The sequence below is a fragment of the Pelobates fuscus genome, chromosome 9 (genome assembly GCF_036172605.1).
Source record: "Pelobates fuscus isolate aPelFus1 chromosome 9, aPelFus1.pri, whole genome shotgun sequence".
Classification (NCBI taxonomy): Eukaryota; Metazoa; Chordata; class Amphibia; order Anura; family Pelobatidae; genus Pelobates; species Pelobates fuscus.
In genome coordinates, this window is record NC_086325.1 from 149,886,229 (window position 1) to 149,904,563 (window position 18,335).

At 42.1% G+C, this 18,335-nt stretch overlaps 1 protein-coding gene across 2 annotated transcripts in view; it reads right to left on the bottom strand.

Annotated features, from left to right (window-relative positions):
- FGD1 (FYVE, RhoGEF and PH domain containing 1) overlaps positions 1-18,335 on the bottom strand; it is a 133,325-nt gene that overhangs the window by 52,444 nt on the left and 62,546 nt on the right. Inside the window, exon 1 of one of the 2 annotated variants that reach the window (XM_063432733.1) lies at positions 5,397-6,577. The exons of the other annotated variant lie outside the window; for it this stretch is intronic. Within the exon in view, the coding sequence (XP_063288803.1) occupies positions 5,397-5,424 (28 nt within the window). The 5' untranslated portion in view covers positions 5,425-6,577. Of the gene's footprint in view, positions 1-5,396; positions 6,578-18,335 lie in introns of those variants that run through there. 2 annotated transcript variants of the gene reach the window in all.

The window sequence follows — 18,335 nt, forward strand, 5'->3', positions numbered from 1 at the left end:
TCTTGCGTAGCCATTGACTGAACTGGCAGTATAATTAGGTTAAAATACTGTAATTACTTTTAGCCCGCAGGCCATCAGGAATCATATTGAGGCTGTGTTAATGAGATAATTCATAGAAAATAAAATCTCTTTAACACTGCGTTCTCCTTAGCTGGCTGTGTCAACGAGCTTATGTTCAGTTGTAGTGAATTGGAAATTGAGGCTAAATCAGCTCCACTATACTATTACTACAGCGGAATTAAATAATTTTTCCAAATCAGTATTTCTTTGCCTATATTTTCGGTTTCTGAATTCACAACGATATGCAGTTTAGTGAATAAACCCCAGAGCTCTTTGCTATGCCAGGCACTGGTGTGGCACAGTGCCCACTGTATGTCTAACGACCTTACAGCTGTGCCAGGAGACATCCACTTTTCCTAATCTTTTTGTTTCCACAAGCGGAGAGCAAACACGTTGCTCAGTCTTTTGGCACTGAAAGGGTTAGAGAAAAAAATAAAAAAAATACACAGGAGAAGGTGATTACTGCGGTAAAAACATAAAGAATTGCAATGCACAGAAAGCATGCTGTGGCTTAGCAGAGCTTCAGTCACTGCATATTTTTAAATGTTAACCTTTGTCCCCCCCATAAAAAGAATCTTTCAACAGACGCACCCCTCCCCTCCATGTAAGGAAGCCTGTTGTGTGTGTCTATTTGTCCCCTGACACGCGACATCCCTTATCTCCTGCTGTCCCTGACGTTTACTTCCCCTAATGACCGTATTATTGAACAGGGCCACATTTGGTAAGAAAAACTGGCATTTGCGTAACGCGCCAACTGGCACGCATGTCCCTGACATGCAAAAAAATCAAACAAAAAAATAAAAGTTCAAGGTGCTCTGTAACACCTGGGCTTGCACAGAGAAATCTTTTATTTGTCCTGATCTATTTTTGTTCGTGTGACAATATGGCATGCGTTGAAGTGAGCCCATTTTAAATGTCAAGCATTGTTTAAGAAACACAGGTTGAGGTGGTTATGGTACCTATTGTGTTCCTTTAACACTACACACTGCTAGGCCTTAGGTTACGTCTAGAAAGGATGTAGTGTATTTAGCATTAAGTACTATTTAGGGTTAAGGGGTTTTTAGAGTTAAAAGGAGTTAGCGTTCGAGGTAGTATATGCTTGGCGTTCTAAATACTGTGGACCATAACACCTATGACCCTCAGTCAGGTTATACCTAAGTCCCCTACGTATCATAATCCCATTATAATTACACAGGATGACTACTGCGTGTCATAGAGCCATACTGTGATGATACTCGCCATTATAGACAGGACTAAACTAGCACAGTGCTAGGGATACGATTTTTCCATCAGGCTTATTCGGCCACATGGCTAGAAAAAAAAATCATTGTTTGAAAACATCTGGCATACCAATGCCGTTGCTCGTACAGTCTAAGACGTGGCTCTCCAACTGCTCCGATTCCTACCGTCGACGGGCTGACTGATGCGATTTGTAATTTTAAAAAAAAGGAAAAATAAATATTTTAAGACATGGAAACCCTTCTTAGGAAGTAAAGAAATGATTGTGGTGAACATATGCATTAAAAGGATGTCTGTATGATATTCTCAGCGCTAATGCGTAACGGAGTGCACTGGCCATGCAATGGTTAATCCACGCCGACATTGAACAACTGCATCTCAGTAGCTTACACAGTGTCTGCTGGTAACTGAGATAGATCTGAGATAGTAGATCGTTCTTGTGTGTTTTTCTACAGACCTTCCATGTCATGATAATATAGGCAATGCCCCCTGCAGTACATAGCTTAAAAAAGCAGGAGAATTATTTCGCTGGTGGAATAAACTGTTCGATTTATCAGACTGCGCTGTTAAACAGAGGTGATACGTTATGACTTAGCGTAGGCCCACGCAGCTGTACGGATAGCTTGCGCAAGGGGTTCATGCTCAGAACTGTGAATTGCACACGGCTGGACAAGGGAAATGCAAGTTTTAGGTAAAATAGCAGACGGTCAAAATTAACTCAATTTAAAAAAAAACAATTATTTTACAAGTTTGGCATAAAATCTGAAATTTTTGATAATTCATTAAACCCCCTCGATTGTTAAGGTAATGGTTATGGTGTTTGGAGCGTTCCTTGAAATGGTTATTATTCCAAGCACCATGACCACCTTAGTGATTTGAAGTGGTCATGGTGCCTGGAGTCAGTATCTACAGGAATTTTGCTTTGAAACGCTGCACATACAGAGTTTGATCACTCAACCACTGGAGGTTTAGCTCCACCCCAGCAGCATCATTGGGGTGTCATCAGTCAGCCCAGAACTAGAGGGTTGGCTAATGTCAATTCTGTACAATTTTCACAATGCATGGGATGACAGTCATTGACTAAAAGCAGTCAGCTGACACTCTCAGCCAAGGTATTGCAACGGCTGCTTCTTCCAGCTTCCACAACTCTGCAGAAGCCAGAAGTGCGTCACCAGACAACCAGGGAGCATCAGAACCCGACCAGGGACACAGATAAGGGGGCAAACCATGTTCGCCCTATTATCAGGTACTGGACCAGGGTACTCCTGTCATCATAACCACTACAGTTGTTATTACGGATGTGACAGACGGTCTGATACCCAAAATCACACAATATTTAACCTTTTCATTGCAGAATTATAATATTAAAACATTTACAGGGACATTCCACTCTCCAAAACGTCATGTAGTGGTTTTGGTGCACAGATGATGTCTCTTTCCTTGGACAATGTTTAATACATCTGTCCAAAAACTAGTCTATAGTCTTGTTGGTTGCTGTCAGGCAGACAGAGGCCTTAGATTTTCAGGTCTTCAGATTCTATGTCATAATGCACAATTGTATCTCTTTCTCTGTAAATTGAACTTTAATCACATACAGGACGCTCTTGCAGGGTCTAGCAAGCTGTTAACATAGCAGGGGATAAGAAAATCTTAATTAAACAGAACTTGCAATGAAGAAGGGATACATTTTAGATGACTTTACAGGAAGTGTTTAGGAAGGCTGTGCAAGTCACATGCAGGGAGGTGTGACTAGGGTTCATAAACAAAGGGATTTAACTCCCGAAAGGCAGAGAATTGAGCAGTGAGGCTGTAAGGACATGATCTGTACACCCAAACTGCTTCATTAAGCTAAAGCTGTTTTATTGACTATCGTGTACCTTTAAGTTATATTTGTTCATTGATCCTTTGTAGATATATATCGCTGGAGTATGAAGTATTGGGCATTACGCTGTATCCCTTGACTTCCTATACTTAAAAAAAAAAAAGCCTGAAAATTATCTTAAAGGCGCAGATGCCATTTCCTTGACATCCAGTCTATAAGAATAAGAACACAGGTAAATCGAATAAGTAATTGTACAGAATCCACTGAAATTTTTAAAACGCAGACTCGCAAATAGGCAATGAGAAGATCCCAATAGGACTGTACATGTGCGGAATGCCCCATAAAGTAAATATAGCTGCACATACAGACTCCTCCTTCTAAAAGCCGAAGTGGTCATGGTGGTTGAAGTAATCCTCTAAGTCAATAAGCCAGGAACTGTCGGTACAATGTCAGTATCTGACCATCTCCCAATTTCCTATCTTAGTAAATTACCCTATTAAATACTCTTCAACCCTTCAATACAAAAATATGGATAGGGCTGATGGGAATTGTATTCCAGCAAAATTTAAAAGGATTTAGCTAACTACGGTAATTTGGATGTTACATTTTTTACTTAATTTTCCACTCTCGGTTACTGAAAGATTATGCCCCATCTTTCCAGACTATAAAAGGAACATTAGATATATTGAGCAGCCCTCCTCGTTGTAGATATTACATGGTGGGGGATGAGTACAGCCACATGGATCAAACAAAAAACACTAAATCAAACCCTGTAAATATGGTGGGAACTAGTCCAACAGTGGAGAGGTCATTTGTTAAACTTTGTCTCTGTGAATTACAAATCCAAAGTCAACCCAACTTTTCTGGACATACGGCTGTGTTGGGTATCTTATCTCCTCGCAGTACCGAGTCCACACAAGATGGAGTAGTAACGGTTAGCCATTAACGGCACGGGCCAAGGAAGCTAGGGTATCCACAAAAATGTAACACATCCAATGAACGTGAGTTTCCCATGGCAAAATGGCACAAGCCATTAATTTGGCTTTTGCATAAAAGCCATGGGGCATGAAGCAGTAAGCCCAATACAGGTTCAATAACCCGTTTGTGATATGGGTCATCTCAAGACAAGCGATGTACCTCTAACAGTCCCCAATGCCCAGAGCAATAGCGGAGATCTTACAACTACAAAGTAACACTGTAAATATATATCTTTCAGTTAAACCTACTTTCTTTAAATGCCACAAAGAACAAAGACTTAGGGCCAATTTTCTTACACCGCTGGCACTCAAAGCCTCTTAATAACCAAGATCTATGATGTCATCGCAATATGGGCCTAAAAGACAGATGTGGAACGCCCTAAACATTAACGGGACTCTATAGAGCTACTAATGCTAATTAAGTTTAAGTAGGGCACTCCATGCTGGCAAAGGGGCCTTTGAGGACCAGATTGTGATGACAGCATAGAATGGATCTTAAGGGCTTTAACAAACAATAGAAAAGCTGCATACCTTTTTTGTAACTTGATATCTGCCCTTGGTCTACGCTGGCATCAGGCGCCTGTGTCTAGGATCCAGAAGCAATGGTCCAAGCCAGGGTTCTCCAAACTCTGGCCCTCCAGACGTTGCTGAACTACAACTCCCACGATTCTTTGAATGAAACAGTTAGTCAGAGAATCATGGGAGTTGTAGTTCAGCAACTGCAATCAGCAATCTGTAGTTTAGTTTTTAAGCAGAGCGCCCGTCATATTAAATATTATGATGAATCTGACTAGTCTGCTCACTGAGCAATCTAAAAACCAGACGCGTGCAGCTGCTCCCTGCATTAATTATTAAAGCCCGTCTTAATTATTAATTTGTCTCGGCGTAAGTTTTCATTAAGTCATTTTAAATAACAGATCAGTAAAAGCATAAAATTTTGTTTTCCATATGTTATACGGCAGCTTTCCCCCCAGTCACTCACAATTCTGCGATTAACCCTTTGGCGCAGAGGGCCGAAAAGCGCACTAAGGTTATATATAAAGGGCAATTCTGGGGGAATACCTAGAAAAGGGAAAAATCTCATAGTAATCACTTTGCTTTTAGAATGTTGCCTTCGAATTTTTTATTTTTTTTTTAAATCTTTTGTGTTTTTGAAGACATTAACATCATTTAATGCATCCATTAGTATACAGGTTATAGGATGACCATAGTAATTTTGACCCATTTTAGTTCAAAGGATATTTCTAGGCCTAATTAAAACTGACCTTTTGTGACTAAATTCTTCTGATTTTACTTACCTCGAAGGTTGCTCTTGTCCATATACATTGGGGATTCCAAATCAACACTTGCCCGCTGTAAAGGGTATGTGAATATAATTTCTTTTTGTCCACGGTAACGAGATGTAGTCCACGGTTCGTCTAAACCAAATTCCCAAGGATCTTATCCAACAATCCATGGGTCCACTTTTGGCAACATAAAATCTGGAACATTGCGAGTGCAATTCAATATTAACAAATTGATTGACTGGCGAACAATATATCCTCAATCCCATGCCAAGATTTGGAAATATACATTAGAGTGGCAACTAACTCGAGAGGCGATCCAATGCGCGTTAAGTAAACTCTCTTCAACGTATGCTAAACCCAAAAACTTTTGCAAAGTTGGCCACTGCAGGTTTCGAAACTATTGCATATGAGTACCAGCGGAAAAAAAATGTAGAAAAAAAAAATCATTAAAAAAATACTTTAATATTAAGTAAAACGAAGTGCCAAAAACGGTGCATATTTCATCGACCAGATGTCCAGATGTGTCCTAAAACTATTATAGTACATTAGGAATACCCGTGTCCTTTGGTGTCAGAGATCCTTGATTGGCTACATTATTCGGGGCTTTTCATTCCGCTAATTAGGAATCACCGATTCCAGGAATCTGTTGCTGGAAGGTGAGGATCACACTTTTCTTTTAAAAAAAAACACAAAGTTTTACAAAGACCATCATCACATGCTGAGTTTCTACCCCCATGTTGCTGTGTTGAGCTCCAGGCTAAGTGGGATATCATCCAGTTATAACTCCATGGACTGGCACTGTACTCCTGCCTCGGAGTATCACTCACCTGAGCTGAGTGTTGTCATGCCTTCCTCTCTTTCCTGGGACTGAGCTGAACTCACTCTAGTTGTACCTCCAAGGTTTTTCAAAGAATCCCATGAAGTCTCAGTCCCTCCATGATCCAGGATGGCAGAGGCCCCCCCAAACCGCAGGAGTTGCAGTCTGCAGAGTGCACTCACTCAGGACAAGGCACTGACAGAGACAGGATATGGGGACTTTGGCCTCAGTCCCAAAATATTCCCAGGAATCCTCTGCAAAGCTGGGAATCCAGGAACTGAGCCTGGTAGTTTCCTCTTCTTCCTCCTCCTCCTCTTTTTTTTTTTTTTTGTATTTATTTTTTTCCTCTGGCAGACCTCAGACACTCTCACAGTTTTTCACTCATTGTTTCACCCACTGTAATTTTAGCTGCCTGTAACCCTTCCTCAAAGACTCTTCCCCCCACCCCATTCAGAAAGCATCGCCATGGCAACTAATTAAGACCTACAGTGCAATGCTAACGAATGGGGAGAGAAGCACAAGGCTGGAGGGAGGGGACTCACATCTCATGGTGGAGGGGGGAGAGACAGAGAGAGAGAGAGGGAGAGAGAAAGAGACAGAGAGAGAGGGAGAGAGACAGGCAGAGGGGGGGGGGAGAGAAGGAAGAGGAGGGGTGATATCAGTGGGATGGAAAAGGTACCCACAACTGGGAAGGGAGGAGTGAAACAGGAGAAAAAAAAGACTGAAAAATATAATAATACAGCAAGGGGGGGAGGGGAAGGGGGATAATGTTTGGTTTGAGCAGATTACTCTTGACTTTTTATGGCATTTCTCCCTAAAAAATGTTTGTCATTTATTTGTTGGTTTTATATGCCCTTTGTACAGCGCTGCAGCATACGTTGGATCTATGCAAATAATAATACTTTTTTATTAAAATGTAAAATCTTTTAAGAGATCTATGTCAATATAACCTCAGCACAGAATGCACCTGTCATGGCTGAATATATTAACCACCTGTTATGTGTTAAATTTATATATATATATATATTGTTTGTATATAGTATCTTTTGTAATATTGTACCCGATTGTAACGATTCAATGTTTTGTGGACATATTTGAAAACGAGAGAAATCTCAATGTACTCTTCCTGGTAAAATATTTTATAAATACGTTTTTACAGAGAAGGGTACGTTTAGATTTCTCGTGTTTTCAAGTATGCTGCAAATTAACTTCACCGACTTGGATCTTAAGGGGATAAATGTACACATTAAGCACCATAACCACTAACGTTTGCTGTAATGATTATGATGTAAGAGTGCCTATGGGGGCCTCCTGGCACCATTATTATTATTTTATTATTTATATAGCGCCATCAGATTCCGTAGCGCTGTACAATGGAGTACCAACCTAATTTTATATAAAGTTGTTTTGGTGCATAGCTCATGCCCCTGCAGTCCCACTGCTCAGTTCTCTGTCAAATAGGAGTTAAATCACTTTGTTTCTGTTTATGTAGCCCTAGACACACTTCCCCCCAGAAAAAAAGGTTTTTAAACAGGTATGAACTTGCTTTAGAAGTTATCTCCTACTATGTAAATTGACCTTTAATCGCACACAGGAGGCTCCTGCAGGGTCTAGCAGGTGATTAACAGAGCAGGAGATAAGACATTTGTAAATTTCTCTTTACAGGGAATGTTTAAGAAGGCTGTGTGAGTCACAGCTATGGAAGGTGTGACTAGGGCTGCAAAAGTGATTTAAGTTGTAAATGACAGAGATTTGAGCAGTGAGACTGCAGGGGCATGATCTCTACACCTAAACTGCTTCATTGAGCTATAGTTGTTTTAGTGCCTATAGCGTCCCTTTAAATTTAATCCATTGTTAAAATATACTTTCAGGTAGAATAAAGTTTAAAAAAAAATGCCTACTGGGCACGTAAAAAAAAAAAAAGTTCTTGCGTTTTAATGGCCATTCTATGTACAGTGTCCTACAACTCATTGTAGTGGTTATGGTGCTATGAATATAAGAATCTGACGATATATTGTCATGCTTTAAGAAATGTTTAACAGAAATTCGAGGTCTCCCACCAAGCATAGGCCAAGCTCTCTGCAGAAACCCTGATAACTCCACATTATCAAGTGCAAATCCATCCAATTTACAACACTGATAAGCTGAGAGGTCTAGAGGCAGGATGTTTATCTATGCCTATTGTTTGGTCTATGGGATTATGTGTTAAAGTGGGGCTAGTTGTAAATTCAGATGTAAAAAGGTAAATCCCTGGTTAAACCAGATCTTGTCTAGTACATAACATTAAGACCTTTCACACCCCCAATGCTATTGATATGTAAATAAGGTCATTTGTATATCTGTCTGCTAGTGCATTTATGTTGGGGGAAAACAGCTTTTTTTTTGTTTTTTTATGTCTGCCTGTAAAGAAAGTACAAAAATATAGGTAAGCTACCAATTTTAACCCTAAGAAGACATGTGGTATTACTGTTAGTGGCTCTTTTTTCCCAGCCCCTCCTCTCCTGCCCGACCCACCAACAACCATTCTAGGCCCTCTGGACAAGTGCAACTTACCTTTTTCCTTGGCCAGTTGCGCATGCAAAAGTTGAACTTGTCCCTACTTTTTCTTATGTATTACTTTAAAAATAAGCTTTGTTTAAAATTGGGGGTTTGGGAGCATAGGGCAGGATTTGGGACTTGCCTAAGAGGGGAAAAAAATGACAGAGCTACACTTTTTGGGAACACCAGGGAACAAGGTTGGGATAGCAAGACAGGACTTGAAAATTGGGACTGTCCTGCTGAAATCGGGACTGTTGGGACACATGCGGCATTAAGGATATGACATTGTGCACAGTGAAGGACTATGTTGGTGTTTTATAAATATACGGTAATAATGGCAAAAGGATCACAAGTATCACTTTATAACCCATATTAAGATAATTTTTTTCAGTGCTAACAAATCCATATTTTAATTAGTTGTGCTTGGAAAAACAAACCTACGTTACGGCTGGAATCAATAAAGTGTAGGCATCAATTTGCATATTAACTAGTATTGCATTGATAGATTGGTATTCAATTAAAGGAACACTTCAAGCTCGCTGTAGATGTTACCCTGGGAGGGCACCAGGGCACTTCTTGCACTATAACATGTAGTGGTTATGGTATTTGGAGTATTCTCTTAAAGTGCGTTTAGCAGTCACTAAAACAGATAGACACTGGTTGAAACACTACTTACCCAATAGACCCTGCTGTACAAGGGTTTATAGAAGGAAATCAAAACCCATAGACCAAAATTTGAGTCTTCGATGGATGAAGCCTCTTCCTGGTCAGACATATGTCTGCCTTCTGGTGACGAATGCTTATTTTAAGTACAGAAGATTGAGGAGTTTGAGAAGGTAAGTAATTTAATTTATTTGTTTATGTCTGAACAATATTAAAGTGCATTTTTCGAAAAGGGATTAAAAAACGTGGAAGGGGGATTTGTTATAATCATGTCCCTTTAAATGAAAGGGTAGACGTAAGAAATTAGTAAAGGCAGACATAGCAATCTGTCTATCTGGTACAAGCAATGAGTCATATGATGCATTCGCATTTTTGATTGCGCGAATACATTTACAATTCTCAGTGGAATTGTTCAATCTTTTACTTGGGCTCTCTGCGGCTATGTGGTTTTCAAACAAATAATCAATGCGTTTTAAACAATCAGATTTAATTGAATCATTTATTGTAAAGTAAATGGAAGTGCTTTGGGATATCCAACTTTAGTGTTAATTCGGCACATTCTGTAAATGCACAGAAGGTTAAATCCAATCTCACAGATTGTATCTGATAAGCTTCTGGGAAAAGGTGTTTTTTGCTCCTGCCCCCTACAGTGCTTCCTTCCCAAACAAATAAATTGGTTTTGTTTCCCTTAGGCCAAAAAAAAATTGTATGCATTGTTATGAGTGCTGAAACCCAACCCAGATCCCGGCTCACGCCTGCTACATCCAGAATTATAAGAATGGGATCTTTGCAAAATGAAAAAAAAATGAAGAAATTAACCCATTTATTATAAACGTTAGGCAAAGCACGTGTTGTGACAGTCCTGACCTGCCATCTGTCATGTCTGGGTTAAAGAGTCGTGGTCAGATGGCACATCCCTTTAGGCCCTTTGAGATGATAGACTTTCGAGGACTATCATGAAAAACAGTTTATAGCAGGGGTGCCCAAAATGTAGATCCCCAGGTGTTATAGAACTACAACTATTATGATGCTTTGCATGCCTTTAGAATGACAAAGAATCATGGGAGCGGTAGTTTTAAAACATATGGGGATCTATTTTTTGGGTACCCCTGGTTAATAGCATCCTAGCATGGATGTACTGGGAGCTTAGCATCCATGTACAGGTTACATTGTAACTCGTGTGATCTCTCAAAAAACCAATCATATGGAGAAAAAAAACGCCACTTGTTAAAATTCAGCCGTTTCAACCAAATTTATCCCATTTGGTTATTCACAAAAGACACATTTGGTTTATTTCAATCAAATTGGTACTACCATTCAGCTGTCATTCAGTTACCTATATAAAATCTGCTTAATTTCTATATATTTTAGCCACGCACAATCATCTTAATTGCAACAAATTGCAACTAAATGCCTTTTATTTGGTTAATCCAATTGCACCCATGACTTCTGGACCCCATAATGCGAAGTCACCCTAACCTGTTTATTTAGATTCTATTACCACCTTCACTGGTAATAGCCTACTAGACAATGCAGTAGCCTTTGGGTGAATAAAGGTCAATTTACAAAGCAGGGGATAAAAACTTCTAATGCGAGTTAACATCTGATTAAATGAATCCATTTTTTTCATGCAGGCTGAATGAGTCACAGCCAGGGGGGTTGTGGCTAAGGCTTCATTGACAGAAACAAAAGTGATTTAACTCCTAAATGGAAGAGAATTGAGCGATGAGACTGCAAGAGTATGATCTACACACAAAAACAGCTTCATTAAGCTAAAGTTGTTTTGGTAATTATAATATCCCTTTATGAAACAATGCCTGTTTGTACACATATTATGTCCCATTGTCTCTACAAAAAGAAATGCAGACACCACTGCACTGATCATTATCCTTCAGCTCACCTTGAAACCGCTGGTGGTCCACGTATCGTAGTTTAAGTACCACGACCCTTGCCGACCAGACGCAGAGCTGTGCTTGCACATGCGGCATACTTACGCCAACCCGTATCTGAGCTCAATAAACACAAAGAATGAAACACACGCTGACAACAAAATAGCCATACAGAGCATCTATAAAATATGACATTGAATTAGGACTACAGCTGGGATAACTTGAATTCTGGAATTAATTAGATATTGCCCTTGAAATTCAAGGTTTTTCCCATAATAATTCTGTGTTACCAAGAGATAGTTTCTCCCATGTTCATCGAATGCAATCGGCATCTACCATTCCGTCTCTCTTACAGTCTTTCATTTGAAGCGTGATAAGGGAAGGGATTTGTAGGGATGTGATGTGATCACAAAACACTAATAATCTTTGTTTCTGTACGAGCAACGTTTTATTTACTCTTTTACTCCGAAGCGGCTGTCAGTACATAAGAGAACGCTTTGTTTGCCTTGCACTGAACCCATGTGTTACCCTCATAGTACATTTCCTGTTTGTTCCCTGCTCCCATTCTTGTAGTGGGACCTCCTTGTCTTTGCACTGCAGGCTGTTACTATATATAACTCAAGCTGCGCAGTCCGCTGCCGTTGCCACTCAAGGCGATGGCAATATGATCCTGTAGGATAGCAATGTGCTTCATATGGAATGGTGAAATTGTAGCACACATTATACGGAACACTCTGATTTGAGAAACTGGCATGATATCAGCGCCGGGCAATTTGAGCCCTCGTCCTCCTTCCGTTAATGAACTGCAACTCTCATTTAGGCAGGCAGAAATGAGAATTTAGATAAACATGTTTTAGGCGCTCACTGTAACTCCAAACAATACCAGCAGGGTTCTCAAAAACATTGGGAAAATTGGGATATTATACCAAAACAAAAAGTGATAAACCGAGCCAGAAAATAAAATCTGTGTTAAAATCAACCTTTTTGTATATTCTGTATATACCACACAAAAAGGTTGATCTTAACACAGTTTTTTATTTTTTTTCTGGTGCGGTTTATCACTTACAGTTTTGAGAAATGAGAATTGTTTTACAGATAAAAACAAGGCTGTGGATGAATGAAGCTACTTCCTAGTAGAATCAGCTTCAGTGAAGAAGGAAACGCTGTCTGGGAGTGCTAGGGGTTGTTGGCCATACTTTTTCAACATAGGGAGAAGTGAAAAGTGGATGGAATACTGTCAGGAAAGAGAAACGCTTGTTAACAGCGGTGATGACAGCCATTGAGGACCTCTATATGAAGGCCTGCTGAAGGGCTCGTGGATGGGTCTAGAATTGTTGTGATGGTGTTTAATGACGTGCTCACGCTGAGATTTATGGGAAAGTTTCCCTGGTGAAAGGGGGCAATTGACATGCTTACACAACTGGGCAACAAAGAACAAACAACTCAGTATGGCAGGAGAGGGGACCGAATTTATTATGACTATCCCACTGAATTTGGGACAGCTGGAGGGGTATGAGACTGTGTGACGTTTAATTAGACAATAAAAGGGATAGAACACTCTACACGTGGGCTTTTAATCTACTATTTGTAGCACTTTTATATGAAATACTAAGCAATATGTTATTAAGCTTATCATCTAAAGGAGATCAAGTGGACTGTGGACATTTTCCTTATTTAAATGGAAGATAACTCATTATAGTAATATTTTTACAATAAAGTCTCCCTAGCATGAGACAGCACATTTGAATTGCGTTGGCTTTTTCTTAGTAGACTAACTTGTTAAAGTCTGTATTGCATACGCAAAGGCAAGGGTGGTGATGGTGACTGCAAGCCTTAGCCTTCCAGCAAATTAGCAGGTTTACATTTAGTAGAGGAATTCAGGAATATTTGACATATATATCTAATTATTATTATATATAATGCGCCAATAAATTCCGCAGCGCTGTACATATATATCATGCTATAAAGTTGTAGTGTATACACAAATTCTGCAGCACTGTTCAATGGGTTATTCTAAAGTTGTGGTCAGGGCCGGCCCGTCCATAAGACGGACTGGAGCCATGGCTCCAGGCAGCACTTTAACAGAGGCAGCATTTTGCCACTCCGGCAGTTAGGAGCCTGGGCCGCCTCTGCTGCATATATATACATATATGCAGCAAAGGCGGCTCTCTAATCGTTAAGGTAGGCCGCCGGGTGCACGGCCCCTCCACTCAGTCTGCCGTGATTGAGAACCTCCTGTCTGCAGCTCCGCCGGGTGCAGAGCTGCAGACTATATGATGGAGGTCTCGCAAGCTCCGGTCAGAGTTTTGCCATGGTAACCCGCACCACCAAACTCAAACCACATGGTTTGCAGCTCATACCGGGCGGAGCTGCAGACTGGAGAGCAATCGCACTGGATCACCAGGGAAATGGTATGTCAATTTGGGGGGGCTTGTCACAGCCTTCCTACAACCTGCCCAACCCACACTGCCTGCCCCCCCAACATAAACCTGCCCCCCCGCCTCAACCTGCCCCTCCCAACCACAACCTGCCCCCCCCCACCTTAACCTGCCACCCCACCTTAAACTGCCCCCCACCACAACCTGTCCCTCCCAACCACAACCTGTCCCTCCCAACCACAACCTGTCCCCCCACCTCAACCTGTCCCCCCACCTGAACATGTCCCCCTCACCTCAACCTCTCCCCCCACCTCAACCTGTCTCCCCCTCCTCAACCTGTCCCCCCCACAACCTCTCTCCCCACCTCAACCCACCCCCCACCACAGCCTGACCCCCACAGCCTACTCCCCCCACAGCCAGCCCCATCCCTTATAGCCTGCTTCCCCCACAACCTGTCCCCCACAGCCTGCACCCCCACACTCTGCCCCATCCCTTACAGTCTGCCCCCCCACACCATGTCCCTCACAGCCTGCCCCCCACACCATGTCCCTCACAGCCTGCCCCCCACACCATGTCCCTTACACCCTGCCCCCCACACAGCCTGCACTCCCACACCTTGATCCCCCACACCATGTCCCTTACAGCCTGCCCCCCCCCACACCATGTCCATTACACCCTGTCCCCCACAGATCCTGCCAGAGCCTGCACTCCCACACCTTGATCCCCCACACCATGTCCCTTACAGCCTTCCCCCCACACCATGTCCATTACACCCTGCCCCCCACAGAGCCTGCCACAGCCTGCACTACCACACCTTGTGCCTCACAGCCTTCCCCCTTACACTCTGCACCCCTACAGCCTGCACCCCCACACCATGTCCCTCACAGCCTTCCCCCTTACACTCTGCACTCCCACAACCTGCACCCCCCCAGTCTGTCCCCCACACGCTGCACTACCACACCATGCTCCCCCTCACAGCCTGTCCCCCTCACCATGTCCTTCACACCCTGCTCCCCCACAGCCTGGGTCCACCAGAGCCTGTCCCTCCACACCCTGCATGCCCACAGCCTGTCCCCTCCACACTGTCACCCATACAGCCTGCCCCCACAGCCTTCCTGCACACTACCCTCCCCATACTGTCACCTTAGTACACACTGCCCCCCTATACTGTCACCTTTCTACACATTGCCCCTCTATACTGTCACCTTCCTACACACTACCCCTCCCCCCTCCAGCACTCAGGTAATTTAAACTGCTCACCCCCCCAGCACTTATCCAACAGCCTGCACTCCCATACCATCCAATCCAACACTACATCAACTACGCAGACACTACATCCACTAGACACCCTGCATCCACCACACAAATACTGCATGCACTACACACACTGCATACACTACACAAACACAGACACTGCATCCACTTGCACACAATGTAGTCCATACACACTGCATACAATACACACTACATCCATGACACAAAAACAGACAGCATCCATGACACACATACACTGCATTCACTACACACAAAATGCATAAGATACACATACTGCATCCACTACACAAACAGACATTGCATTCATTACGCACACTGCATAACATAATAGATGTTGGCGTGCTTTTGGGGGGTTGGGGTGGGGGGAAAGGCAGCATTTAATCATTGGACCCAGGCAGCACAATGTCTTGGGCCGGCCCTAGTTGTGATGCATACGAAAAATATATAATAAAAATTTAGTCTTTTAAAAAAGCCGTTACAGGTCTATTTACTAAAGCTTGAACAGCCCTGTTCGGAATGGGGTAAACCCATTTGTGTACGAGGTCATTCGGAAGCGGAATACGGATATTATTCACACTATTTAAAAATTTCTAAATTTTTCTATTCTGTTTCTGAATGAGTCAGAATTGCGTTAGGATCTCAGTCGGACCTTTAAGGATTCAAATTATCGCTCGGCAGGTTGAGTCTAGCAATGCATGATGATCGTTTGCAGTAGACCTCCAATATAGCTTCCCAGCTATTGTAGAACCTTAAGTATCATTATGCTTTATAAGCCTTCTCAGTCAGAAATCATAGGAATTATAGTCCTATTACCATTAGAGATTTGTTTTCTGGCTAATCCTGTTGCACACAAGTTCAACCCTTATCTCGGCAGGTCTATGAGCAATCCATAGAATATACGTCATGCAATAAATAATTAAACCTCCTTGTATATTCATTAGCCATGTATCAAGCAAAGGTTACTTTGTAGCACAGTCCCGCAGTCCATGATGTCTCTGAGATTATCCTGGGTACTGGACATTGGAGTTTGCATTCTAACCTGTATTTGGCTGTCTGCAGCTAGGTGCCGGTTTATCTCAGCTGTTGCTATGAGATTATTTAATTGCACCATGAGATCTCACGCGTAGCAAAGCAGTAGCGTTATATTTCAATTAAAAAAAGAATCCTTATTAAATGAACTCTCGACACCATAACAACTTTGAACATTGAAATTAAGTTGTTATGGTGCCAGGAAGTCCCTGGTGCTGACTCAAATTTAGGAGTTAAACTGTTCACAAATGGTTTAACCACAAAGTCTTTGTTCCAGCGCCAGCCCCCCATTCATGAAAACGATACATACTTTTTTTTATGAATGGGGAGCTACTGATTGGTTTATAGCGCCTGCTGACCGCTCTAAGCCAATCAGATATCCCATGCTGCCCGAGCCTTTGATTATATAGTATTTTAGATAGTGGAAGGACAAGAGAGCAGAGCAATCCCGCTCTTTTAGACAGACTTCGTTGTTAAACCGTTTGTGAACAGTTTAACCCCTAAAGAGGAGTCATTTTGATGAAGTTGTTATTGGTCCCAAACTGGTCCATTAAGGTTTTACTAATAGATAAGTAGAAGGTTGCAACAGATATCAGTTGGAGAACAGGTTGCAATGAAGGCTTACCTTAACTGTTATAAAAAAAAAAACACCAGTGACCCTGTCTAAAGTACCACTAGAGTCACGCAGACCACTTCGTCTAAACGTCATTTTAGCCCTGCAATGTAAAAACATAGTTTTGTATGAGCTGCAATGTTTACCTTGCAGAGTTAAATACGCCTAGTAGATGTCTTCCCAAGACCCCCTAGAGGTGTTTCCTCCTTTAGACCAAGTAAAACTCCGTCCTGGAACCAATGCTGATGGTAGCTGCATTGATTGGAGGAGCACAGTGTTTTGCCGCGCATGTCTATTTTCAATCCATTACTTTTTTAAGAAAAGCATTGGATTGGAGGAAACCACATAAGAATGCTTGCGTACAGGCGCTATAGATGTAAATCCAGTCCTGTATCTATTCTGAGGTTCGTACTGATACATTATCATCTATAAACTATCTTGTTAATGTGGTTCTCTGTACAGAAACCAATCTTCTGTAGGTCCTGTGATAAGGAAACGCATAGAACGACTTATGGTAATGTCAGATATTGATTATGGAGATGCTGTATATGCACTGCACCACAAATCCATCTCAGTAAATTAAACCCTCTATAAATCATTTTGTTACTCACAGGGATTTTCACCGAAAATGTAAAGTGGATTTATAAAATCTAGGTCAAAATATGCAAATTAGAATTATTCTCCAAGTCAGATCTGGTTTCAGTTTGGCTATTTTGGGGCTAAATTTGAAATTTACTTAGAATTTCTGGAAGTTCGAACTTTAGTGATTAACCCTGTTTATGTTGCTATATGATTCCACTACCTGTCATTGGAATAATTTAAAGGACCACTAAAGTCATCCAGGCCACTTCATCTCAAGTTGGTGGTCTGGGTGTAGTGGTCCCGTATCGGTTTAACTCTGCAACGTAAAAACATAGTTTTGGAGATTGTGCAATGTTTACACTTCCTGTCAGCCACTAGAGGCACTTCCTGCTGCACTGACCGAGTAAAACTCTTGTGGTGGAATCTCGGTAAAAATAAATTTAGTAGGCCGAGATTACCACGTGGCATGTGTACGTGCATATGCTGACGTATCGATCAGTTGGTTGCACGAGGCAAGATACGATCAGTAGTGTACGGAGCATGTGCAAGAATACAGGATATAGTATTCCCCTCCTCCATTGTGCTGGACAAGCCATGCGGTCAAACAGGAAGTTAATTCTTATTTGTGTTGATTGGTTAAGAGAATGTGCGGGTGGAGCTTAATATGGGAGGAGTTATATGCCTATATAAGGAGCCTGCACTATTGTCCGGGGCTCAGAACTTGTGGTATTTTGGTGACGCTAGTCCCTCTGAGTCCCGATCGGTGATCCAATAAAGAATCTCTTCCTTCCTGAAGAAACCTGTGTCCATCTCTCTGTGCTTTGCTTCCGTCAGTTTCTCCGGTATCATTTGGTGCATTGGCCGGGAAGCTCATCGTTCAACGGTAGCTGAGAGGCAGAGGCGTGAGACGGTCTATCTTTGCCCACGTTCTCTACGGCTGCACCCCTGAACTTCTGCGTGGACCTCCCTTCGTCTCGGCGCCACTGGGCCGTTGTCCAGGAGATCATCGGCCTCTACGTGAGAAGTGCTGGGGTGTCCCCGTCGATGAGTGTGAACTCAGGTTCAGGAACGAGGAGGTAAGACAACTGCTGTTTTAGACGGCAGGACCCACTAGGGGTATACCGATTGTGCGGTAGGCCCAAAGGGGTTTTTGAATCTGTGTATCTG